Raw genomic sequence first — 25,697 nt, 5'->3', positions numbered from 1 at the left:
ACAAGAAATCAAGAGGGGGGGATATGGCCTAGTGGCAAGAGCGCTTACCTCATATACATGAGGCCCTGGGTTCGATTCCCCAGCACCACATATACAGAAAATGGCCAGAAGTGGCGCTGTGGCTCAAGTGGCAGAGTGCTAGCCTTGAGCAAAAAAAAGAAGCCAGGGACAGTGCTCAGGCCCTGAGTCCAAGCCCCAGGACTGGCCAAAAAAAAAAAGAAAGAAATCAAGAAAGCAGAGGCCCGACGTGAGCGTCCTGTTCGATCCGATTCAACACTCAAGTGGTGGAGCTAAAAAAGAAGTAGGCTGTGCGGATTTCCAGGTTAAAGGTGCCCACTGCCATCTTCATCATCTGCGGTGTTATTTCACAATACTACGGGTGCTGGGTGGGGACGAGGAAGCCTAGACAAGCTCCAACTCCTAGACACCAGTGTTTCAAAAGTTGGTCAACCTAATAACCTAACCAAGTCCTTTCCCTGGCCGCTCTGCCACCAGCTGGTAAGCAGCCAGTGACAGGGGCCCGGATCGCCCCGCCCCTTTCACACCTTGGCCTTAGGCCACGCCCATCGCCACACCGGAAATGAACTGCGCGGTCCCTGGCAACGGTCTCCAGCATTAGGCATGCGCAGCAGCAGCCGGCGCGTGGACTACCGAAGTGCGCAGGCGCGGCAGCCGCACGGGCTCCTGGCCCTTCATCTACTTCCGGGTCCCGGTCTTCCGGACGCGGGTCTCGGCGGTGGGTGATTCCTTCCCCAAGGCCTGGGGCGGCTGGCAGGTGAGGAGCCGGGCGGGCCGGGCCGTGGGCGGAGGCGGGGAGCTCCGGCTCCGGGGCCGCCTCCAGCCGCGCGCCGCCGGCCGGGCGCGTGGGTGCCGGGGCCTCGGGGTCCCCCCGCTGCGGAGCCGGGGGCGTTCCCGCGCGTGCCCGGTGGCCGGCGAGCGTCGCCCGGTGGCCCGGAGCGCCGCTTTCTTTCCCTTCACCCCGGTAACGAGTTCCCGGAGCGCCGGGGCGGGAAGCTGGCGCGCCGGCAGGAGGTTCCGCGGAAGACCGGAGGCCTGAGCCGGAGCGTGCGTGGAATCTCGGCCGTGGGGAGGCAGAGGCGGGAAGACCTCCGGGAGGAGGCCACATTGGGGAGCCCCTTCTCAAAATAAACAGTAGCAAAAGAAAGCAAGTGCTGTTTAAAAACAAAAGCTTGGGGGCTGGGAATATGGCGCGCTGGTGACAGTGCTCGCCTCGCAGACATGAAGCCCTGGGTTCGATTCCCCAGCACCGCCTACCTAGAAAAAAGCCAGAAGTGTCGCTGTGACTCAAGTGGCAGAGTGCTAGCCTTGAGCAAAGAGAAGCCAGGGACAGTGCTCAGGCCCTGAGTCCCCAGGACCGGCAAAAATAAATTTATTTAAATAAAAGGCTGGAGAAAGAAAAACTGTAGCTCAATAATGGCAGGAACAGGTGATAACGTGTTTGATTTATGACTGTGTTTGCTTCAGGAAAAATGGAGACTGCTGACCAGAAGGTCAGGGAGGACTCTCCTCAGGCACAGGGGGCCACCCAGAGCGGCCCCCAGCAGGTGCCCCGGGAGGAACCAGGGCAGCGTCTGCATCACGAGGAGACCATTGACCTCAGCGGAGATGAGTTTGGATCTGAGAACGAGACCCTATCCGAAGGTTCTAACAACTTTGTAGACAAGCTTAATGAGCAGATGATGGAGAGCGTCCTCATTTCTGACTCTCCGAATAACAGCGAAGGTGACGCGGGTGACCTCAGCTGCTTGCAGGATGTGGTGGCACCCGTAGGAGGCAGCACGGATCACAGACTGGCCAGCATGGCAGATAAAGAAGACATGGACCTTCTGAGCAGCCACAGTGACGCTGATGGCGGCCACACACCTCAGGACATGTCCGACACGACCCCTGATAGCCGGGCATCTTCCAAAGAAGATCCCACACAGGAAGAAGTGAAAGACATTCCCACGTTGGGGAATGCTAGTGCAGGGGATTTGGTGCCCAGGGACGAGAACACTCAGCCCGAAGAGCAGGCTTCAGAAATGTCCTCTAGTCAGTCCTCCTCCAAAGATGATCCTGTGCCTGTGTGTACCATTTTCAGCCAGGGAAGTTCAACTCCTTCCCAGCCACACCTGTTTCTGCAAGATGGCTTCGAGTCCCAAATGGTGAAATCACCAAGCTTCAGCAGCGCAAGCGAGACATCGGCCAAGACGCCTCCACAGACGGTCCAGCCCAGCCCCAGCCTGAGTCAGTTCTTTGGTGACACCATGAACACCAACTCCCTGGCCTCCGACTTCTTTGACTCTTTCACCACTTCCACGTTCATTTCTGTCAGTAACCCCAACGCCGGCTCTTCGGCTCCAGAAAAGTTGTCTTCACTCTCTGCCCCTGAGGGAGAAAACTCCCCCGACTCTGCCGACCCGTCTTACTCTACAGGGTTGGAAAGATCCGAGTCAGGTATTTCTACGTCTTCTCTGGAAATCCCTGAGTCTCCAAAACCATTCTCCCAGATGCAGGCCGTGTTTGCAGGGAACGATGACCCCTTTGCCACAGCCCTGAGCATGAGCGAGATGGACCGAAGGAACGATGCGTGGCTCCCCTGCCAGGCGACCAGAGACGTCCTGGTCGCTGTAGCCACCCAGCAGTACAACACTGTGTTCATAGACAAGGAGAACCTCACCATGCCAGGCCTCAAGTTCGACAACATTCAGGTAAGATGGAGAGCACCTCCCTCCGCACCTCTGCCCTGTCAGCCAGTTGCTGTCAGACACGTAGGATGCCTTCCCGAGGATGGCAACTCCTACCTGGATTTCAGTTCCTAAGAGTCTGATTGGGAAGGTCTGCATTACTTAGTCTGTAGGTAATTAGGAACTCCATTGCCCTCCCCAATGCTACTCAAGAGTCATAGAAAAAATAGCTACCAGCAACTAGATTATTATACTTCTCTGAAGTAACTCTACGCTTTGTAGGATCAATTCTGATGGTGTTTTTGTTTTGTTTGTGGTATTGGGGTTTGAACTTCACAGCTTCAAACTTTTCAGGCAGGTGTCACACTACTCCACCTTTTGGGGTTGGTTGGTTCTGAGAGAGGGTACAGCTTTGCACCCAGGTTGGCCTGGGCTGGTCTTCCCATGTGTGCTTTCCTGCTTCGCTAGGATGACGGACAGGCGCCTGCTATGGCTTCCAGTCCATAGGTAAAGTGATAGATGTAGCTACCGTGCCTCGCCATGGATCAGAGCAGCTCTCAAGTAGCTAAGATGAAAAGATTGCAGACTTGAGCCAACTCCTCTGGTTTATTTCAGCAGTCTTGGCCAAACCTCCGTCTGGTTGGTCACTGTCTCAGTTCTGGTTCTGTAAGGTGTCTCCAGAGAAGTGTTGCTGGGGCTCAGTGTTTCTGGAACCCAAAGTGACTGCAGGTTTAGGGCAATACCTGGAGACTGGGCTTGAGTGGGGGAGAGGGGGAGATGGTGGTAAAAGCCAAGAGTGAAATATTTTAATTCCTCCTACTTGATTCAGTCTTGAAGGGAGATGAGGTAGGTTATGTACAAGGCTAATCAACCTTTATCACCGAATATTGGACCTTTATGTTAGGTATCCTGTTTAGGAAAGAATACATTTGGCCTTCAATTTAAAATTTGTGTTCATTGTTGAGCTAAAGAATGTCTCCTGGCATAGACTTGCATCCTTTGAGATAAACACATTTTGCCTGGAGGAGCTATTTTTCCAATCTGTCCTATCTCATTTTCCCCTAAAACAACTTTGGTCCCTTAATCTTCAGGGAAGTGGATCCTAAAGATGTGTCTTCTGTATTTGCTGTAATCTGAGTTTAATTCCTGCCTGCTGTTTACCTTGCCTCATTTTCCCTAATCTATGCTTCCTCAAAGGGTAGCCTGCAGCCTCTCTCAGTAGAAGTTATCACTCATTCCAGAACACAGTAGTAAACTATTCAAATGACCTTAACCAACTTTATTGAATGGATGAAGGGACTGCTGAGGGCTGAGTCTGCTACAAAAGAAAAGCAGCAAGCTAGAGAACTGAGGGCAATTGATTTTTTTTTTTTCAGATAGGCCTACATACATCCAGATTTAAAGTATTTTACAAAATCTTTCTGGAATATTTACTTACTGTATTGTGAGATTATGGCTTACTTGACTTTGTTGATCTCTAGCCTCAAAATATACTGAACATTAATCTTGAAGAATCTCTTTTTAATCCAATGTCTTTACTCTGATGTGTATGACTTGACCTACTTTGTCACTGTATCTGAAGAATCCTCCTTGATCCTATACCCCAGGATCTCTTTTGGGCTTTACTTCCTATTTCTTGGTGTGTCCTTATTGTCTGCTGATGATTTCCTACAACATCAGCGGATCTGGCCTTGAGCTCTCCCTTTCTGCTTTCCCCTCTGCTTAGAACTCAGGGGAAATATGAAGGTTGGTGCCTCAAAAAGGACGTAACTCTGTGGTTCCCAAAAGGATGACTTTGGAAATCGTGGATGGTTCTTTTGCTTGACCAAAGTGCTGGTGTGAGCATGTGACAGTTACTGCTGGGCAGGCCTAAACGTCTTCAGCCCCAAATGTAGGTCATTCTCAAGCTGAGGAGCAACGGAGTGTGTTTAGCCTAATTAGATCACATCTTCTGTCTCATCGATCCACCAGCAAAGCCCTGACTTGTGGGGCTCCCATTAGTTAGGCTCCATGAGCACAGCCTGTACCCAAAGCCCAGCCAGAAGATTGTATGCTTTCTTCTAGTCTCTCTTAGGTAACAGAGTAATATGGTCACAGTAATTATTTTGGAAACTTTATGCAAAGTAAAATTTGAACTTAAAATATTCCCAGAGTTCCTTTGACTTGCACATATAGCACATGTGCTGGATGTTCCCTTACCCACTTCTCTTCGGTTGTACATCATCCCTCGATGAACTCTTCATTCTTTTTTTTTTTTTTTTTTTTTGGCCAGTCCTGGGCCTTGGTGAGGGCCTGAGCACTGTCCCTGGCTTCTTCCCGCTCAAGGCTAGCACTCCGCCACTTGAGCCACAGCGCCGCTTCTGGCCGTTTTCTGTATATGTGGTGCTGGGGAATCGAACCTAGGGCCTCGTGTATCCGAGGCAGGCACTCTTGCCACTAGGCTATATCCCCAGCCCTCTTCATTCTTGGGATAGGAAGAACAATCAGGATTTACCTTGAATGGAAATGCTGCATTTATTTGGTTAGAGCTTAAGGTTGGTAAAACAAAAAATAGTGTTTCTGTGTACCTTCTATGCGCACCAAGTTTTTAACGTGTTTGTTGGATTTACCTATTGGTTCTAAACCAGCCTCCTAAAACACTTACAGTCTAACTTTTTGTCTAACTAATTCATCTATTAATTAAAATTCCTTCTATTTCCAGTTAACCACCTAACATCCAGAAGTGGAGGTGTGGCTCAAGTGGTAGAACACCAGCTTTGAACATAACACAAAAACTCAGGGATAGCACCTAGACCCAAGATCCACACCAAAAGAAAAAAACCCAACTTTTAATTGCTTCTTTATTACATAATTTTTTTATTAAGTTCTTAAGATAAATTCAAAACCTTAAAGGTAAACCTATAAAGTTTTGTCCAAGTATAGTAGGATTACACAAAGAATATGTGTACTTCCACTTGTAGTTACAGATGCCATTCATTCTTCTCAGAGGAGATAAGGAGAAGTTTTGGAACAAAACAGAAAAGCATAAGGAAGGGCATTGTTGCTTTTCAGGATTGGCTTCTTTCACCAAATATAACATCCTAAGAGTTCGTGTGTTGTAACAGTCCATTGCTTTTCCATTTTTTTCTTGCCAAATAATACGATTGTGTGGACTTTCTGTCCACCCATGATCTGGCAGACATTGGTGGGGTTGTTTCCCCCTCTCGCTGTAGGAGAAGCACCACTGTAGAGTCATGTTCAAGTGTGTGAGCTCTCAACTCAGTGCGTGACCCTTTGAGGCGCTCCAGGCGTCTCCTGAGTGACCAGTGATGCAGCTCTGGGCTCTCCACACCCTCCCATCTATGTTCTCGGTGCTTGTAGTTGTTGGGTTTTGCTCCACTGGAGGCAGAGCGCAGGCCTGGGCACAGAGGCAGGAGGCCCAGATGTCCGGGCCGGATGCCAGTGCGGCTCTCTCTGCAGCAGCACTGCCCAGCCTGTGTGTGTAGGTGTCCGAGAGCGCGCCTTCACTCAGAATCCACTATGGGCTCCCTCCTCTTTGGCTGAATAATCACTGAGACGCCATGGGGTTCAGGAGGGGTGGTGAGCGGGCAGCGTGCTCTGGGGGCCAGGCTCACGTAGGTAGCACGTCCCCCATGCCCTTCCCCATGCTTTGCCAGGAACGCTGCATGTCAGTTAACGGCTGGTGTGTTTAGGAGTCACTCAGCCTATAAGGGTTCCCACCCCGTGGAGCCACACAGCTCTCTAATCATAGGGGCCTCCTGCCCACCCCCCACTCCAGTGAGGAGCCCCTGGGCTAGTGACGCTGGTGGCAAATAGAATTTCAAGTTCAAAAGACTTTGGCAGCATGGTCTCATTGAGGACACGACTGGATGGAGGTGTCGAATCTGTCTTCCCTCCCAGATCCAGATGTGATTTTGATTTTTCTTAGCACACTGCTCCTGCAGCTCAAACAATGGGCTTCATGTAACACACAAGCTGTGGTCTGTTGTGGTGGTTTAGTTTGGTGTGGTTTTTTGACCATACTAGAGTTTGAGCTTAGGGCCTTACACTGCTAGACAGGCCCTCGACCACTGAGTCATGTCTCAACCCCTCTTTGGGCAGTATTTTGAGGTAGTCTCACTTTTGTCCAGGCCCAAGGCTGTGCCAAACCGACCAGTTCAACACTTCCTGTCATAGCTGGTAGAGCCAGTTTCTTCCGTGAAGACCGAATCTCACCAACTGTTTTATTTACCTAGGCTGCCCTGGAATCGAGATCCTCCTGATCTCAGCCCCCCATGTAGCTGGGTGATGGCACACGCCACCATGCCCAGCTTTTGTGTGAGAGGGGGTCTTGCGTGTATTGCCTGGGGCTGACCTCTAACTGTGATCCTCTCAACCTTAGCTTTTCAATTCGCTAGGAGTACAAGTGTGAGCCACTGGCACCCAGCAGAAGTTGTTTCTGCAAAACCTTTTAGACTATATACCTGACACCTTTTTGTGTGTGTCAGTACTGAGACTTAAACTTGGAGTGTGGGTGCTATACTTAGTTTTTCACTCGAGGCTGGCACTCTGTTACTTGAGCCATATCTCCTCTTCCAGCTTTTAAGTGGTTAGTTGGGAGATAAGAGTCACATGGACTCTTGCCTGTTCTGGCTTTGAATTTGGCCAGCTGGTCCCCAGATCCCAGCCTCCTGAGTAGCTAGGAGCCACTGATGCCCGGCTGCCTGTTACCTCTTATCTTACTCTTAGTCATTGCTCACAGATCACTTCGCTGCCTTTGTAGCTCTGATACTTCAAGTGTTTCACTTTACTCTCTGAAAGCAGAAGTTAGAGAGTTGCTGCTCCTGTCCCGATCTTTGCCCCAGCGGAGGGAGATGCATGCCCTGGCCTGCTAAGCAGCAGGCTCAGCACTCAAAGGAGAAGCGGTTCGGAGCTGGAGCCAGCACGGCCCCCTGCCCCGGGCTGTCATCGCTGTCTTCTCCCCTGCCGTGTCCGCAGACCTGGAGGCATGTGCAGTGGCCACCGCGCCGTTTTGTGTCATTTGCATTTCTTGCTCACGTGACCTAGATACTGCTTTTTTTTTTTTTTTTTCAGTTTAGTTTTCCCGTTTTTGAAAGTGGCAGTAGATTGACACGATCCTGTTTCTGAGTCAATGGACTTGTGTGTCGGGAAGACGGGGAGGACGATGGGCAGGAAAGGAAAGGGATGAGGACACCCTGGTTTGTCTCTCCAGCCACACACACGGGCTCCCTGGGTCCACCCACAGTATCGCACTGCTTTCCTGGGTCTGGAAGCAGGCCTCAGGCCTTGCCCTCCGCTAAGCCTTCCGGTTTCAGTCTCTCCAGCTTCCACAGATGGCCTTGAGCCTTTGTGCTGCAAACCCATCACCCGCTGGGACCTTGAGAAGGACGGAGGGATGGTACAGAGCTTGCCCCATTGCACCTGGGCGGAGCCTGCAGCCATGGCTTGGGCCCTTGTGTTCTTTGTGCCAACACTAGCGATACCACTAGAGGCTCTCAGCTGGTGCGGCCACCCAGAAAGCTCAGAGGCCCACGCCCTGTCCTCCAGCTGGGCGACTTCCAGCCCAGCCGTGCCTCCCCCTGTCCTGTAGGCTGTGTTGGGTAACCACCTGGGCACCGAGTCTTGGCCCATCTCCTGCATCACGCCAGCTAGGAGCGTGCTTCCCCCGTTATTCTGGGTCTTGGGTGCATCAGTGCTCCATCCCTGCTTCCCTTTAAATGCTCCAGCTTCCATGTTTAACATCTGGAGCCTGTCTCTAGATGGGAAGAACCTGAGGAGTCAGGGCAGAGCTCGAGTCTGCCCTGGTGGGAACACCTGGGCATGATAAGTACGAGCCCTGGGTCTGAGGGTAAGGCTGTAGAGAGAACCTTCTTTCCCCTGGCTTGGTAGCAGCCTCATCAGCCTGGCCCCCAAGGCTTTCCTGGGGGTGGGACGTGGGGGGGGGGGTGCTGAGAAGCTGCAAGGATTGGGCAGAGCTCTGTGCCAGCTGCTGCTTGGCACTTTTCCATCAGTGACCACAGCTCCTTGTCCCCATAGTGGTGCCTTATACTCCCAGCTCCCAACCACCAGAAGACGCTCTCCAGGCTTCCCACTTGCTGGTAGACTTTGCTCCTTCCTCCCTGAGACACAGCAATTCTAAAAACTCAGCTCTGCTAGTTGATGTTCTCCTTTACTAGCTCTCACCTCAGCCAGGGAAGTGAAAGGGACCGGAGTGAGTTATGGGTGCTGCTTAGCTGAGTTTCAGTGACATTTTATCACCCTGACATACTTCCTTTGCGTTCCTCCAGGGAGATGCAGTTAAAGACCTGATGCTTCGCTTCCTAGGTGAGAAGGCAGCAGCCAAGAGGCAGGTCCTAAACGCCAGCTCGGTGGAGCAGTCCTTCGTGGGCCTCAAGCAGCTAATTGTAAGTAACAGGGGACCCGGCTTCCAGCCCTCCACTGGTAAATCCTGCCCACCTTCATAGTGACTAAGTGCATCAACAGAATGTGTAGGATTACATGCCAGACCTATTCAGCAAAAAGTTGCATGAACACACTGATCATCTTAAACCCAATGAACTAAAAAAAAGCTACTACCTTAAATGGTCATTTGTCTTGAAGACGGGAATACTTAGATCCAGTATGCCCCATCACATACAAGAAACACACCTGAATTGAGTGGCAGTGGGAGTTACCTGTCTCCTTGTGTTTCCCTGGTCTTAAACTTAAGACCTCAAGAGCTCTCCCACCTCCGCCCCCAACGTGCCTGGGACTCCAGGCACCCACTACTTCTCAAGCTCTGTGTTATTTTATAGAAAATGCCTTACATTATAATTCTACCACTTGAGTCAAGCCTCCACTGCAGCAGGGGCTTTTTGTTTTTGTTTTATGTGTTTTGTGGGTTTGTTGGGGGAGGGGGCTCATTACTTGGAGATAAGAGTCTCACATGTCTCTGGAAAGGCTGGGTTTGAAGCACAATCCTCAGCCTCCTGAGTAGCCAGGATTATAGGTTATGAGCCACCGCACCTGGCTTAAGAAAGCATTGTGGATGTGTTTGTGCTGTGCCTTGTAGTTGGGGACCTGACTGTCACAACCTGAGGAGGGTGTTTGTCATCCCAGTGGCACCTCTGCAAAATCAGTGACTCTCTGAGTCTTCAGTGGAGAAAGCCTATGATTGCCATGAGTTACTGGAGTGATCTTGGTTGCTTTTTATAAGTGGTAGGAAAGATAATTATTTAAATGTAGACTTTTTTTTATAAGCTGTCATGAGAGCCCCATACGTATTGTACAATAATAGGGTCTTTCTAAGATTCCCTTCACAGAACTTGAAGTGTTGTGTGGCATACTTTAAGTCCTTACTTTAAAAATAATTCCTTTACTGAACTTTTCTGACATCTAGCATTGAAAATAGAAGAGGAACAAGGAGGTGGGAAACAGAAACAAAAATAGCAAAACTCATGCTGAGACAATAAGTAACTGTAATTTCCAACCCCAGGCCGCATGGGATTGGAAGGAGTCGCTCGAGCTCTCACAGGGACCCAGGGACCTAGGTCTGGTGGAAGGAGATGCCATCCGAACCCCTGCCTGGCCTCAGTCTCCTGCCAAACTCCCGGGAGCAGCTGTGGTAGGCTCAGCAGGCATGGTGGGCTGGGCCAGCATCCTCTCTTCTCTGGCGATGCTTGGCTGGTAAAATCAAGCCCTACCTCAGGAGTGAAATGTCCACCATGCCTGTGATGAGAAGAGGGAAGTTGAACTGGGGCTGGCTCACCCATCCAGCCGCAAAATGCAGGCAGGCAAGGTAACCATGGTCACTTAATCCTTTCCTATCTGTCAGGTTGAGAACGAACAGCAGCTAGGCACCAGCACACCAGAGCAAGTAAACAAGAAGTAGCCCAGATGCATGCCTGTGAGTCAGAATGAGAATTGTGGGTTCAAACACAGCCATTGCCCTCATGCCTTTAATCCTAGCTACTCAGGAAGCTGAGACCTGGAAGGTCACAGTGCAAAGCCAGCACAGAGTTTGAGAGGCTACATCTTCAGTAAACCAGCAAAATGCCAGAATAGAGGCATGACTCAAGTGGTAGAGTGCCATAAGCAAGCATGCTGAGCAAGAGCAAAGAGCCTCAAAAATAAATTTTTTTTAAAAAACAATTTTAGAATTGGACATGGTAGCACATAGCTGTAATCCAAACTTTCAGGAGAAAAGGTAGTAGGATTATAAGTTTGAAGCCATCCTGAGCTATGTAGATACTATCTCAAAAACAAACAAAAAAAGGGGTGGGGGTCTGGAGATGCAGCTTAGGTTGAAGCGCTTTCGAACATGCCTGAGACCCTGAGTTTCAACCCCTGCACTACCAAAAAGAGAAGAGGGGGGGGAACCAAAGAGAAGGGATACAGGTTATAAGAATGAACTGACCAACCAATGGTACTTCTTCACTGGATAATTCAGTGGGAAAATTAGCTCTAAAATTACCTCTAAATCAATTTTTTTTTTTTTTGGCCAGTCCTGGGGCTTGGACTCAGGGCCTGAGCACTGTCCCTGGCTTCTTTTTGCTCAAGGCTAGCACTCTGCCACTTGAGCCACAGCGCCACTTCTGGCCATTTTCTGTATATGTGGTGCTGGGGAATTGAACCCAGGGCCTCATGTATACGAGGCAAGCACTCTTGCCACTAGGCCATATCCCCAGCCCCTCTAAATCAATTTTTTTTTAACTTTATAGAATAACATTCACTTAGGGGCTGAGGATAGAGAAATATTTCTTAAACAAGGTACAGAAAGCCATACCTCAGGGCTGAGGTAGAGCTCAGTGGTGGAAAGCATACGTAGCATGGGCGAGGCCCCATGTTTAATCCTCAAATGTATGTTTTACAGTTTTAAAATTTTTATTGTACAGAGGGGTTACAGTTACATATGTAAGGTAGTGAGTACATTTTTGTCCAACTTATTACCTCCTCCCTCATTTTTCCCACCTTCCCTCCTCCCCAACCCTCCCCCCGCCCATCGTACAGTTTACTACATATTGTCTTGTCAGTGTTGCTGTTACATTGGTTGGCCTTTTACCCCTTATCTCACCATTTTGATGTTCCCCTCCCCTTCCCTGATTCAGACAAACATATATACAACACCCAGGGCACCAAAATCAAATACAGTGACAACAGGGGCTAAACCATAGGGGAAATAAACAAAAAAACAAAAAAAGAATTTCACATAGTGCATTACAAATAACAACAATGATAAACTACTAGTTTCCATAACATGGAGTTTATTTCGCTTAGCATCATCTTACATGTTCATATGTACATAACTATTGAGCTATTGTGATCTTCTGCTAGGACGATCCTAGATGTGTACTAATTATTACCAGTGAGGGAAACCATAGAATCTGTGTTTCTTTGGGTCTGGTTCACTTCATTTAGCATGATTTTTTTTTCCCCAAGTCTTTCCATTTCCTCACAAATAGGAATGGAGCAATGCCATTCTTTCTGAAAGAAGCATAGAATTCTGCAATTGCCCCATTAATAAGTAGGCTAAAGACTTAAAGAGAGACTTCTCCAGAGAGGAAATGAGAATGGCCAAGAGGCACATGAAGAAGTGCTCAACATCCCTGGTCATAAAAGAAATGCAAATCAAAACAACATTGAGATTCCATCTCACCCCAGTAAGAATGTCCTATATCAAGAAAACTAATAATAACAGATGCTGGAGGGGATGTGGCCAAAAGGGAACCCTGCTGGGCTAAGCTCTACCTCCATCCGAGTAGAGGTCCTGGGCCTATCTACCTCTTCTGTGTGGTCCCCTATCCCCCTCAACGCATATCTGCTGGCCAGTAGGAATTGACTGCGGGGGCGAGGTCCACGCGAAGCCTCAGTCAGCGTGTGGTGGGGAGATGCCCTGCCCCCTCCCTATACTTCCCAAGGAAGACGGGCGCGTGGGGTCTCGTAGAAGCCTCAAGGGGCGTTCTGTTTAATCAAGGGAGGGGCTAACAGACTTAGGCAGTCGTGACTCGTGAAGGGAAGGGACTGGCCAGATGTTAACGATAGGCTAATGAGCATGTCCAGCAGCTAGCTGCCCCAGGTCTTAACGGCATAGCCATCCCCTACAGAACCCTACTACACTGTTGGTGGGAATGTAAACTTGTTCAACCACTCAGGAAAGCAATGTGGAAGTTCCTCAGAAAGCTAAACATAAGAGTTCCCCTATGACGTAGCAACCCCACTTTTGGGCATTTACCAAAAGTATCACAAACAAGACCACACTAAAGCATAACTGTGTTCATTGTAGCACTATTTACCATAGCTAAAATATGGAACCAACCCAGATGTCCCTCAGCAGATGAATAGATCAAGAAACTGGTATATATATATACACAATGTGTTTTGTTTTGGGTTTTTTTGCCAGTCTTTGGGCTTGGACTCAGGGCCTGAGCACTGTCCCTGAGCTTCTTTTGCTCAAGGCTAGCACTCTGCCACTTGAGCCACAGTGCCGCTTCTGGCTTTTTCTGTTTATGTGGTGCTGAGGAATGGAACCCAGGGCTTGGTGCATGCAAGGCAAGCACTCTACTGCTAAGCCGTATTCCCAGCCCCCTGTTTTTAATTAATTAATTTTAATTAATTTATTTATTTATTGTCAAAGTGGATGACAGAGGAGTTACAGTTTCATACGTAAGGAAGTGAGTACATTTTTTATCCAACTTATTACCTCCTCCCTTGTTTTCCTCCCACCTGTTCCCTCTTCCCAATCCCCTCCTTCCCCTACATAGTGTTTTAAAATTTTTAAAAACTGATTTTCTAGGCCTGATTTTCATGCTGCTGGCTGACAGCTGTAATTATAGTTACCCAGGAGGCTGAGATCTGAGGATTGTGGTTTGTGGCCAACCTGGGCAGGAAAGTCTGTAAGACTCTTATCTCCAGTTAACCACCAAAAAGCCAGAAGTGGAGTTGTAACTCAAGTATTAGAGTACTACTCTTGAGCAAAAAGCTCAGGGACAGTGCCTGGGCTCTGCACTCAAGTCCAAGACCAACACACACACACACACACAAAAAAAAAAAAGACAAAGAGGCAGTTCAAGACCAGACAGCCAGTAAATAAGGAACAGATGCTCTTGACTCACCAGGGATCTCAAGGGTTTCATACTCCCGACCCGGTGGCACCTGTAATCTAGCTGCTCGGGAGGCTGAGATCTGAGAATCACAGTTCAAAGCCAGCCCGGGCAGGACAATCTATAAGACTCTCATCTCCAATGAAACACCAGGAAACAGGAAGCGGCGCTGTGGCTCAAAGTGGTGGAGCACTAAACTTGAGCTGAAGAGCTCAGGGACAGCACCCGAGCCCAGAGTTGAAGTCCCACAACCATCCAAAACAAAAAACAAAAAACCTTGGCTATCTGTATAAAACATATTTAAAAACGTTTATTGCATATTCTAGTAGACAAAAGTATTTTTATTCTTTTATTTATTTTTAGTGGTGGTTAGTTGGAGATGAGTCTCAAGGACTTTCCTGCCCAAGCTGGCTTCAACCTTCAATCCACAGATGTCAGCCTCCTGAGTAGCTAGGATTACAGGTGTGAGCCACCAGCACAGAGAGAGAGAGAGAGAGAGAGAGAGAGAGAGAGAGAGAGAGAGAGAGAGAGACTCTGAAGGTAAATCAACAAAGGCTAAGACCCCATGGGATAATACAAAAACTATAAGCAGACACAGTATGTTGGGTGCAGACCCAACACGCATATCCCTGCACACAAGGCTGGAGCCAACCACCAGCTGTGGAGGCTGGGCTGGAGAACTTGGTGCGGTGTGTGCTGACTATCTATCCCCCGTGCCACCCTTTGTGCAAAACACAGTATCTCCCTGTGCTCACACCTGTCCCCAACTGGCACGAGTCAGGTTGAGGGTATTATGGTTCTTTATTGCGGGGAAATTTGCTCTCGGCTAACGTACTAGGAGCAGGTTGCCTGAGTCACTGATCTTGATGATTTGTACTATTTATATCTTTCAGGGAATTGCCTCTTCTCACTGTTTGCTTTTTCCTACCATTGGCTTTTTATTTTGTTTTCCTGTTGATATTGATGCGGGGGGGGGGGGGTGTGCATGTTGTGTAGCAGATTTGCATAACAGCCCATGGCCAGGGTTTCAGCCAGGCAGCCGGCAACACCTAGAGGTGTGGCAGCTTCACTGCTGACTGCTACCCCTCTGGTCTTCTCAGGTTCTTGTCCTAGAAACTTGAACAGAGTAAGTGCAAGGAATTTTACTCAGGAGAGAAGTGTGTTCGCCAAAAGCTAGTGTTGGTTCTAGACAAAAGTTTTATTAAACTATAATAACCAACAACAGCAAAAGAAGATTATGTTATGTACTCTGAAGTACTTTGGGATGATTGAAATAAATGAACTACAGCCACATTCCTCAGCATGGATAAACTTCAAAAACAATAATGAGCAATAAGAGCAGATTACACAAGGCTGCTTCCAGTGTGGCAGCTTTTACAGATGTTTAAAACCTCTGATTCCAAAGTCCAGGAAGGCTCTGAGGACGAGCAGCTGTTTCCGTCCTCAGAGTCTGAGCTGAGCAGCTCGTTTGGCACCTGTCCAGGTGAGCGCCTCCATACCCGCCCCGTGCCCGCGGCTCTCACCCTTTGGTGTGGCCCTGGGGACCACTGTCTCTTGCTGGCTGTGGGCCTTACAAAGACCCTCGTGGACGAGGTGACAGCGCAGTGCCCCACGTACTGCCTGGCCCGAAGGACCTGCTGGCAGACCCACCCTCCACCAGCAGACTGGTCCCCCTGGTGACAAAACTTCCCTACACTGGAAGTGTCTTCAGAAGACAAAGCACACTTGACCTGACAAATGAGCATTGTGTGTTCTCTTTTAATGAAATACATTATTCAGGGAAGTATCAATCTGGAATAATAAACCTTTCATCACCTCTGCATTCTTTTAATTGTGATAGTAGGGAAATCATCCCTCCTCTTAGCTGTCCTACCGGCTGTTGCTCAACCCAGAGGACTATCCAAATCTAACCTACTGATCGGTGATGTGGCTTAGTCATCCTGGTCCTAAATTCCAGCTTCCAGGTCTGAGCCTGGCCCCTGGCCCCACACCCTTTGTCCCTAAACATACTACAGCCTTGCTGTCCCTCCGTCTCCCTAGAAACGATGGGGTCGGGCTGCAGACGCCCCTTGAATGCTGTCTTGTGTTATCACTTGCCACAGGAAATAGGTCACTGGCTTCTAGAAAAGTGGTTCTTGGGTTGGTGAAAGTTTGTTCAGATCTTACTGCAGTGCTATTTATAGACTAATCAATATTCATCAGAAGATTGCCTAGGCAAATAGTACACTTAGTCAATAGCAGCAGTTGTCTACATAGATCTTTTATAGTCAGGTGTCCAGGGAACATTACATTGGAAGAGTCTAATAGGCGCATAAACATTTCTTTGAACCCATGAAAGAAGCCATTTTTAAAAGGATTTACATTTATTTAAACAAGATGACACGTTTTTGATTCATTGTTAGTAGTGTGCTAGTTTGAGAATGGAAAACAGCATATGAAATCATAGCAGGGCTGGAGGCTTTTATATGAGTTGTTTTTTTTCTGTTTAATTGTATATGGAGCATGTCATAGTTGCAGAAAGTCTCTGCAAATAATTTTGTTACATAGTCCAGTGTTTTATTGGTGGTATGTTCCTTTCCATGGGGGATATAAATGAGCTGGGGCCTTTATTGTGTAGTTTCTTGTTTGTTTCATAAATACCTATAAATGGATAGCTGCCATATTTCGTAGTAACTCACGCTCCTTTTCTTGTTAAAATTCTGTATGTCAGCGGGCGTGGTTTACACTTGCTGAGTGCTGGGCTAGATTCACCTCCCCTGGTGTGGGGATGCTAAGCTTACTCCCTTATCAGTGCTCCCCTTTTCACCCTCTCCCCTGGGCGCCCGACCCGCGGGTGGCCAAGGTGGAGCGAAGGGACACGGGCTAGCCTAAGGTGCACACGGCCGAATGAGATCCCCTTTTCCTCCCTCCTTATCCACCAAGGAAGCCAGGCGCAGACGGATCTCGGAGACGCTTCGGAGAGCAATCTGGTTTATTTGGGAGGGGCTCACAGTAATATAGTGATGATGACAAGGATTGAGCAGGAGCTGGCGATAGGCTGGTGAGCTTGTCCGTCCAAGAGCAGCTCCCAAGGACCTCCCTCATGGGCTAATGTCACTTCCCATAGTACCGCCCTCTGGGCAAAGCCCGCGAAAAGGGAGCACACATGCTCGCTGGCGCAAGGTGGGGGATGGTCTCAAAGCTACCCCTTCTGGTAGGGTTAGGTGTGGCTCACTTCCACACTGCCCCAGGGCTGGGGGAAGGGCGGCATCTCAGGAGCACTCTCCTCGCCCTTCCCCCGTCAAGGCCAAGCTGAATCCCCAACAGCTGACTGCTGAGCACTGCCCTGGGTTCTGACACGGGTGAGGTTCCTCGGGTGTCATGGCACCGTGAGATGGATGTGCGTGGGCCCATTTTCAAAGGCCCGCCAGAGAAAGCACCCGGGGGAGGAGGACCTGCCCTTGCATTCAAAACCGTCATCCCTCATCTTACAAACGTGGTTTACTTGAGAAAAAACGAAGGAACTTGTCCTTTAACTTTAGTGATGTGTAGATACATACATATATGCTGCGTGTACGTATATATGCTGTGCATAGTCTATACGTCTGTGAAAACGAATGCTATGTGCAAATCTCTCATTGTCAGATCTCAGGCATGTTCTCTCACACTAAAGAGTCTTTTAGTTCCGTCTTGCTTTTGTATGTGCTAGTACTGAGGATTGAACTCAAGGCCTCACACTCTCACTTAGTTTTTATCTTCAAGGCTGGTGATGTACCCTGAATTAAGCAGCTCCCCCACCTCCACAGTTGGCTGCTTAATTGGAGATAGTCTCATAGATTTATCTACCCAGGCTGGCTTCCAACAATGATCCTCAGATCTCAGCCTCCTGAATAGGTAGAAATATGGGCATGAGCCATCAGCACCTGGCTTAAGTTAAAAACATTTTAATAGCTGCATAATCTTTTTTTCTTTTTTTGGTGCCAGTCCTGGGGCTTGGACTCAAGGCCCTGAGCACTGCGCCACTTCTGGCCGTTTTCTGTATATGTGGTGCTGGGGAATTGAACCCAGGGCTTCATGTATATAAGGCAAGCATTCTTGCCACTAGGCCATATCGCCAGCCCCCAATCTGAAGCTATTCTAAATAACCTTGAGATGAACTATTTTATACAGAACTCTTCCACGTACGTAATGCTTTTTTATTATTAATTATATTGTCAAGATGATGTACAGAGGTGTTATATACATAGGGTAGTGAGTACATTTCTTGTCTAACCTGTTACCCTCCCCTTCATTTTTCCCCCACTTTCCTTCCTCCCCCCTCCCCCAATGCTTTCTTTAGGATTAATCTCAAAAGGCAAAAAGTACTTACGTCAGAGTATGTTACATGAATGAACTTGCTTTAATATCTGGTCTGCTTAGAGAACTTGCAACTTTTTGCAACTTTTCTAGTTTCTTAGGCTAACAAAGACATTTGCTTTTTTATGCTTGTGTTTCTTTGATTGTTTCTATGACTAAACATATTATTTTTCTGTGAATTTACTGTTAGTCTACCGTTTTTGACTACCTGTGCATACTAAGTGTGCAGTAGTGACATTTCAGAGTTAAAGGCAAGGCACTCACTCGGCCAGGCCCCTGCCCCCAGGGGTGAGGTGGTAAGGGAGGGTGTTAGTCCAAACGCACATTAACTTGGAGCGCAAGTGTCTGTCTGCTCAGGAGTGGGATTCTGTCCTGTGGTATTCATTCATCTGCAGGGAGTCCACTGATCACTGGTGTCCAAGAACCAAATGATGTCACAAGGAGCCAGATTTCATCCTTGGGGGTGACACAGCCATAGTGAGCAGATACACCTGGGTGACAAAGAGCCGGGAGGGTTCTGCCTACGTCCAGGGGGCTGGGGACCACTGCAGACTAGAGTGACCCACAAGAAGTTCAGAGATGCCGGGCACCAGTGGCATCCTCTCTAATCCTAGCTACTCATGATAGTGAGACATGCAGATTGCTGTTCAAAGCCAGCCCAGGCAGGAAAGTCTGTGGCACTCTTATCTCTAATTAAGCACCCAAAAAATCAAAAATGGAGCTGTGGCCCAGGGGTAGAGTGCCAGCCTTGAGCAGAAAAGCTCAGGCACAGCGCCCAGACCCTGAGTTTAAGATGCAGGAGCAGCACACGCGCGCTTAAACAAAGAAGCTCCAAGGTGAAGCTATTTTGAATAATTGATACAATTGCCGTTTCCGAGGCCTCTCTGCAGCCTGGGGCAGCCCAGTGTTGACGCCTGATGAAAAGGCCTCCCGCAGAGGCGGCCTGACAGGGCCCGGCCCGGCCGTACCGCGCAGGCGCTGAGCAGCAGAAGGAAGGAAGGTACCCTAGACTGGCGCATCCTGGCGGTGGCCATCAGCCCCACACAGACCCTCGTCTCCACGCCACGGAGCTGTCCAGCGGAAGCCAGAGAGCACCTGTGCGAGCTCGCCTGGGGCTCCCGGTAGACCTCAGTCATCACCTCCGCAGCCCTGTTCTGAAACCTCGCAACTAACCCTTCGTTTGCAGCCCTGGCCTCTGCGCCCTGTCTGGCCCTGGAGCTTTTCCACCTGTCACTTTTCCTATCGCTTCTGTTCACGGCAGGCACAGCCCATTCAGGAGTCCACCCTGGTCCAGGGGGTGTGATCTGAATTTCTTGTATCCTGGGACGGCTGGGCACTAGGGGTAAAGGGATGGCTAAGTCACCCCCCACCATCCTGGAGGACTTTGGCCAGGGCACTTGGCTGCTTTGCTGGGGCCGTGTGTGTGGTCAGTGAGTGCAGGGGCGTCCTCGGCTCTCCTCAGCGACATCCTGAGGGCCTCTTTCAGGCATCCCAGGAGGAGAGTTGCCTTGTAAGCTATGGCCAAGCTGCTTCATGCAGCCTTTGAAAGTTGCGTTCCAAGAGCCTCTTTAGAATATAGGAAAGAACACGGAACAGCATGGGTTTAAAGAAGGGTTACAAGGACACGTGAGAAGAAGGACATTCTTGTTCCTAGTTGGCATTCTCACCCTCCCATGTACTTCCCATCGCCCATGATTCCTACGCTGTGGGCAGTGGGCAGGAGGCAGGTAGAGGGCGTTAGCGCTCCCTGCGTGAGCGGCTCACCTGAAGGATAGCAGTGTGTGCTTAATGGGTGCCGGGACCTGTTAAGATTGCCACAGGCCCCACTGGACTATCTGCTGCAGCTTCCTGCATTCCAATGCCCATATCAGAACTTGGACTTCCCAGAAAGTTAATATAACATCCCTCCCAAGTATGTCATATAAAGATGTTTGTCCCCTCTCTTACTCCCACTCCATTCCTGTGCTAAGTCAAGACCTTGTTTCTTTCCATTATTCACGAATACAGCCCACATAATATACCCCAAAGAATTAGAACACTAGATGCCCATCACACAGTTTTGTCTACAATGTTGCTTCGTACATACGTTTAAATTATTGCAGAGTATCTTTAAGTTCTGGCATTTAGGGTGTTGCCTCTGATGAACATGCAGGGCTGCAGGCTGCCATTGGTGTGAGGCGCGTAAGCCGCAGCCTTCATCATAGCTCACACTCCCCCATGGTGTCGGGGATCCCACGGCCCTCCTACACAGGTTGGCCTGCCTGCATCTGCCCTGCACCTGCCCTGCACCTGCCCTGCAGCTGTCCTGCACCTATACTGCACCTGTCCTGAGTCTCCACAGCTGTCTGAACCTGTCACCTACCTTCTCTGGTTCCCAGGCTAGCCTCTTTCTCCAATGCTGCCTCTCACCACCACCTCTGCCCTAGCCCTGCCCAGGCTCCATCACACAGTTTGCTTCATCCATGAGTCTCTTCTGAGTCCACGGAGAGGGTCACAGTATCCCTGTGGCTTGTGGGCTTTTCCACCATGGTGCCCACATCCCACCCTGCATGGGGTGCATTCTTTGGTCCATATGCATCACTTGCTCATCTCGCAGGACTCACCCTGGTGCCTGCAGCTTGGGTAGTTGTGAGGGTGTTGTCAGAAGTGTGTGTTTGTGGATGTGCGTGGGCATGAGCACGCATGTGTGCTGATGCACTTACTGCGTGTGGCTTGCGATGCCTGCTCCGGCGGGCAAGGCCAGCACACGGGGCTGGCAGCTGGAGGGGAGCGGAGCGTGGCTGTGCTGGTGGTGAATCTGCCTGCCAGGCACAGATGCAGAGCTGCCTCAGACCTGGCAGAGATCGCTCCCTCTCCTCACCATTTGCAATTCAAAGAGAATATATATACATAGCCACTTGTGCCGCATAAAGTGATTATTGCATCGAATTTAGACTGGAGAAAGCATTTGGAGATCATTTCAGCAAATTATCTCAACTACTCTAAAAATATTTCTGAGCTGTCAACCAGAACGTGGAAGTCCATTTTACTTGAAGCTGTTTTGTCCTAATTGGGACAGTTGAGAGGAAAGTGGCATAATTTCATCTTCTTAGTGGCCACTAATTCTCAAAGTTACTTGCGTGGCTCTGAACAGCTCCAAGTTAGCCCACAGCCTCGTTGCATGTGGACAGCACCCGGTCCAGGGGCTGCTTTCGCTGTCGAAAACCTGACGGCATTGCGTATGTGCTGTTTCTTCACCAAAAGGAAGGGACGCTACGGGAAGTCCATTGAGGAACCACCCTCAGCGCTCTCCCTTTGCAGCCTGGTGGTCGGCACCGTGGCCCTGCCCTCTGCCCGGCTGTGCGGGATCCAGTAGGGGAGTGCTGGGGAGCACATGGGCGGCGAGGGCTCGGCTCCCGAGTGAGTGGCTCGCACAGGTCCAGAGCCACCTCCAGCACGCTGACCGGGATGTGGACAGAGAGGGTTCTGGTTGATGCTGGTGGGAACGCGAGCGGCACAGGCCGTTCCTTGTGAACAGCACTGCGTACAGGCGTCCACAGCTGTCTAAAACCAGTGGGACCAAGATGGCCTTCAGTGAGTGAATCGAAAAGCAAGTGCACGTGTGTGCAGTGGAATAAGGAGCTGGCTCTCCGGGCAGCCCAGAGACAGTGGGCTTGCGCAGCAGCTGGTTGGCACAGAGTGCAGGCCATCTTGCAGCAGTCAGGGAGAAAAGAGAAGGGCTAGGCAGGGCGCTGCCTTGGCCTGGCTGGCAGCAATATGAAGCAAGTCGCACCAAGGCGAGAGCACACTGGAGTTCTAGAGGCCCCATGGGCCTCATTTTAAATGTCCACCGTGTGCTTGGTACCGAGCGCCGTGTCTGCACACTGGATACCCTCTTCCACCCTTACCTCTGCGAGCAGGGTCGGCGCCCCAGCTCTGTCAGCTCAGCAGAGCTCACTAAGGCCCTGAAGTAACTAGAGCTCTACTGCATAGAAGGGGCGTTAGTGTGCAGAAAGGGTGTGTGCTGAGTCCTCATTGCCAGGTTTTATAGTCAGGTCACATCTCCAATCCTTGAAACCTTTCAGGGTGAGCCTGGACTCTGCCTGGTGTCAAGTTCAGGATTTCTTTCTCCTCTTTCTCTGTGTGTGTGTGTGTGTGTGTGTGTGTGTGTGTGTGTGTGTGTGTGTGTCTGGCTCTCTCTCTGGCTCTCTCTCTCTCTCCCCACTTGTGTCATAGCCATGTGTCCCTCTCTCTTCGCCGTGTCCTAGTCATCCACCTGGGTTTGCTCTGTTGCTCAAGACCCACCTGTCCTTAGGAACCTGCAGGTGTCCTCTCCCCCAGCTTCCCTTCCCTTCTCTCTCACCCCACCTGAGATTGTCTGGCCACCCAGCCCCAAGGTACCCCAACTTACTGTTCAAGGAACACTTGACATGTACCCAAATCATGTAATCTTTGAAAACCATGTTTTATAGTTGTCCTCCTTGTTAGATCCAACAGTTAAGGAGTTCACTTACCACTTTGCCCTCCAACCCTTTGCCCAGCAGGAGGTACTTACAGCCCTTTGGTTGACTGTACACGTGGGCATGTCTACAGCTTGGTGCCTGTTACATTGAGGATATAATATTGGGAATTCCCTTAGTGCCGTGAAAGATGGCCCATTTTCTCTGATGTTCTCCATTTGGTTTTCTAGCCACGCTCTTCCTCTTACAGGTGCAAGATAGACACAAGAGCCAACAAATGAACCAATTTGTCTGTGCCTACCCCCCACCCCAGTTCCAGTAATGCAGAGTAAGCTGACATGTGACAGATTATGTTGATGGCATAGTTGATTTATTGTATTCATAGTGACAAAATGAAATTATGTTGAAAATATGAGGCCTGTTGTTTTATAGTCTATTCTATCTATATCTTACAGATGCAAATAAGTATATCTAACAGTGTAAAATTAAATGATTTTAAATCCACAGAAATCACAAGATAGAGCTGTCTTGTATAGATTGGGGCCCAGGAGCACTTTGCAGCGGGAACTCTCCTCCCCGTGTTCAGTCTCTTGGTAAATGGTGATGTCCTCAGGTCTGACTCTCTCCTCCACGCCAGCGCTGAGTGCCGAGCCGCCGCTGGCCTCCCTTGGGGCCGCCTCCCCCCCCTCCCCACCCACCCCCCTAAGTGACCTGTGCCCTTCTGTCTTACAGAGCTGCAAGAGCTGGAGGGCGGCCGTGGACCTGTGCGGATGCCTCCTCACCGCCCACGGCCAGGGCTACGGCAAGAGCGGGCTGCCCACCAGCCACACCACAGACTCCCTCCAGGTCAGCCCTCCTCCCACCCCTGTCGCTCCCTGACGGACTGGTGTGACCCTGGCTGTTGTTGCAAATGACAACACTTCCCTTTGGAAGTCTGTGTACTGTCCCGTTCGGTGTGTCTTCTGTGTCCATTCGTGAGCACTTTTCTTGTCGGTGAGCGGGACTGACGCGGTCATTTCCAAAGTGGCTGTCTGCTCGCCACGCTCACAGCCTGAGAATTGCCCTCTCGGAGCCTGTGTGCACACTCAGTGTTCCCCGGGCCTGCAGACCCTCCGGTGCCCTCCAGTGTATCCCATTCATCGCGCAAGGCCACCCACCCTGGGACATGAGCTGGTGTTGATGTTTCTCTTGCCATGAGCAAAGCTCCTAGATTGATTGAATTTCAGGCTCTGCCTGCAGTTGCCCTGGCGGAGCCAGACAGAGTGGCGGCACATGCCTTTTACAGGGCCTTCCCCACAGGCCAGGCGCTCCCCACCCCGATCAGTGCCCTTCTGGTCCCTCTCCCCTTGGGCTCCACAGCCATTCCCCGGCGCGAGCCGGGGCCTCTCTTCTTGAGCTCTGGTGAAGCTTGGCGCACGACCCTGCTCGCTGAGTATCGCTAAATTAAATTGAATCATTCACGGTGATGTTTCTGAGCTCCAGTGCTTTTATAAACGTGTACCATGCAGATTGCCAAGAGAGAAAGATAGCCTAGCCCCTGTCTCATGTGTTAGAAATCAGGCTAGTAAGGAAAAAGCAGTTTCTGGCTCCATGCATGGACATATAACCTGTTGCTCCTGTTGTGTCTTGTATTTCAGCTTTGGTTTGTGAGGCTGGCACTGCTGGTGAAGTTAGGCCTTTTCCAGAATGCCGAAATGGAATTTGAGCCCTTTGGAAATCTGGACCAGCCAGATCTTTATTACGAATACTACCCGCACGTGTACCCAGGGCGCAGGGGTAAGCCAGTGCTCTGTAATGTCCGCAGAAGGGCATGTGTGTTGCCCTCTTCTTCCGTCATTCATGTGTAATTATGTATCTTCAGTTTTTCCCATTGACCCAATCCTGAAAAATCAATGAGTAGCCCAGGACCCTCAGAACCTGGAGAGGGAGTCCCCCAGCTTTGCGGCCACAAGGCCCTGCCAGCGCTCTCTGCCTCCGGGGTCACAGGGCAGCCAAGGGTCAGGCGTGGGCTGGGACATGCAATGGGGTGGGTGCAAGGCCAGGATGCCCGGCACCTGCTGTGCCCTGAAGTGAAAGCTGCTCTTGTATCCAGAGCTAGTGTGTGCACACGCATTCCTGTGCATGCAGGATCACCTGTCCTCTCAGGCGGAGCACACCTGAGCGTCTCCCTGGGTCTCTGTTCTAAGTGCATTTAAAATACCTCACGCGGCCCTCAGTCAGATTCACTGTCTGCAAACACAGGGCCCTGGCACGCACTTGTTCTAGACAGAAGCCAGAAAGAAGGTTGCACAGAGGAAAAGACAGATTGCAGGGAACCTTGTGGGCGTGGAGTGGGTGCCCTCACGGAGGAGGCTGAGCTCTCCTGTTTTCTTCTTTGGCAGAAAACTGACTTGGGAGGAAATCTCTAAAGAGACAATGTGAGCAGTTGTTAGAAGCCAGGCCCTTTGCCCCCCTCCCACCACCCACTCGCTGCGCTGCCTTGGGCACCTCCCTCCTTATTCGCAAAATAGGATGGTGATCTGCACACCTCCTGGGGTGAGATGGTCATTATGTCACATGCTTAAGTGGCTTTACGGCAGCTGGCACAGTGATAGGAGCATCAGCTGTTGCGTTCTGAATTCATTGAGGCACAAGGCCTTCTTTGAGTAGGATTGTCAGCAGCACTTGTTGAAGGCCTGGTACACCACTACCCCCAAACACACACACACACACACACACACACACACACACACGTGAACATCGTATTTACCTTGGAACCCAAGAAGGCTAAAAGTAAAATCAAACTTTCAGCCCCTTTACATGTGTTTTTTAGACTCAGATCCTGTGTCTTTGAAGGGATATAGAGAAGGATGGTGAAGTCGGCCCTGAACCCCACGCTTTTCCCTTTCCCGTCTGTACCTTTCACAGTGGGATGGCTGGGTAGTTGGTCTGCAGTGCCCTGATTGCAGAAGCCTTTGAATCCTTTGAAGTCTGGAGGGGCTGGGGCAGTGCTTCGGCTGCACTGGTACTAAATTGCTTCTTCCTTGGATCAGAAAAGCCCACCCCTTCAAGATAAGTTTATTACCTAAAATAGAGTCTAAATCCAAGCAACTGCTAATTCCATGGAGGTGAACAGCAAGGCAAGTAGTCTTCAGGGCAGAGAGGCTGGCACACACACG

At 50.0% G+C, this 25,697-nt stretch overlaps 1 protein-coding gene across 1 annotated transcript in view; it reads left to right on the top strand.

The window, feature by feature from the left end:
* The first annotated feature begins 712 nt into the window (after nucleotides 1-712).
* The window catches only part of Trappc12 (trafficking protein particle complex subunit 12), a 49,358-nt gene continuing 24,373 nt past the window's right edge, over nucleotides 713-25,697 (top strand). Inside the window, 5 exon segments of the mRNA XM_048353471.1 lie at nucleotides 713-775; nucleotides 1,486-2,711; nucleotides 8,975-9,091; nucleotides 23,272-23,385; nucleotides 24,177-24,315. Of these exon segments, the coding sequence (XP_048209428.1) occupies nucleotides 1,491-2,711; nucleotides 8,975-9,091; nucleotides 23,272-23,385; nucleotides 24,177-24,315 (1,591 nt within the window). The 5' untranslated portion in view covers nucleotides 713-775; nucleotides 1,486-1,490.

This window comes from Perognathus longimembris, chromosome 8, assembly GCF_023159225.1.
Source record: "Perognathus longimembris pacificus isolate PPM17 chromosome 8, ASM2315922v1, whole genome shotgun sequence".
In the NCBI taxonomy this organism is placed as follows: domain Eukaryota; kingdom Metazoa; phylum Chordata; class Mammalia; order Rodentia; family Heteromyidae; genus Perognathus; species Perognathus longimembris.
Note: the sequence above shows the minus strand (reverse complement) of the source record. Positions and strands in the feature narration are given on the sequence as shown.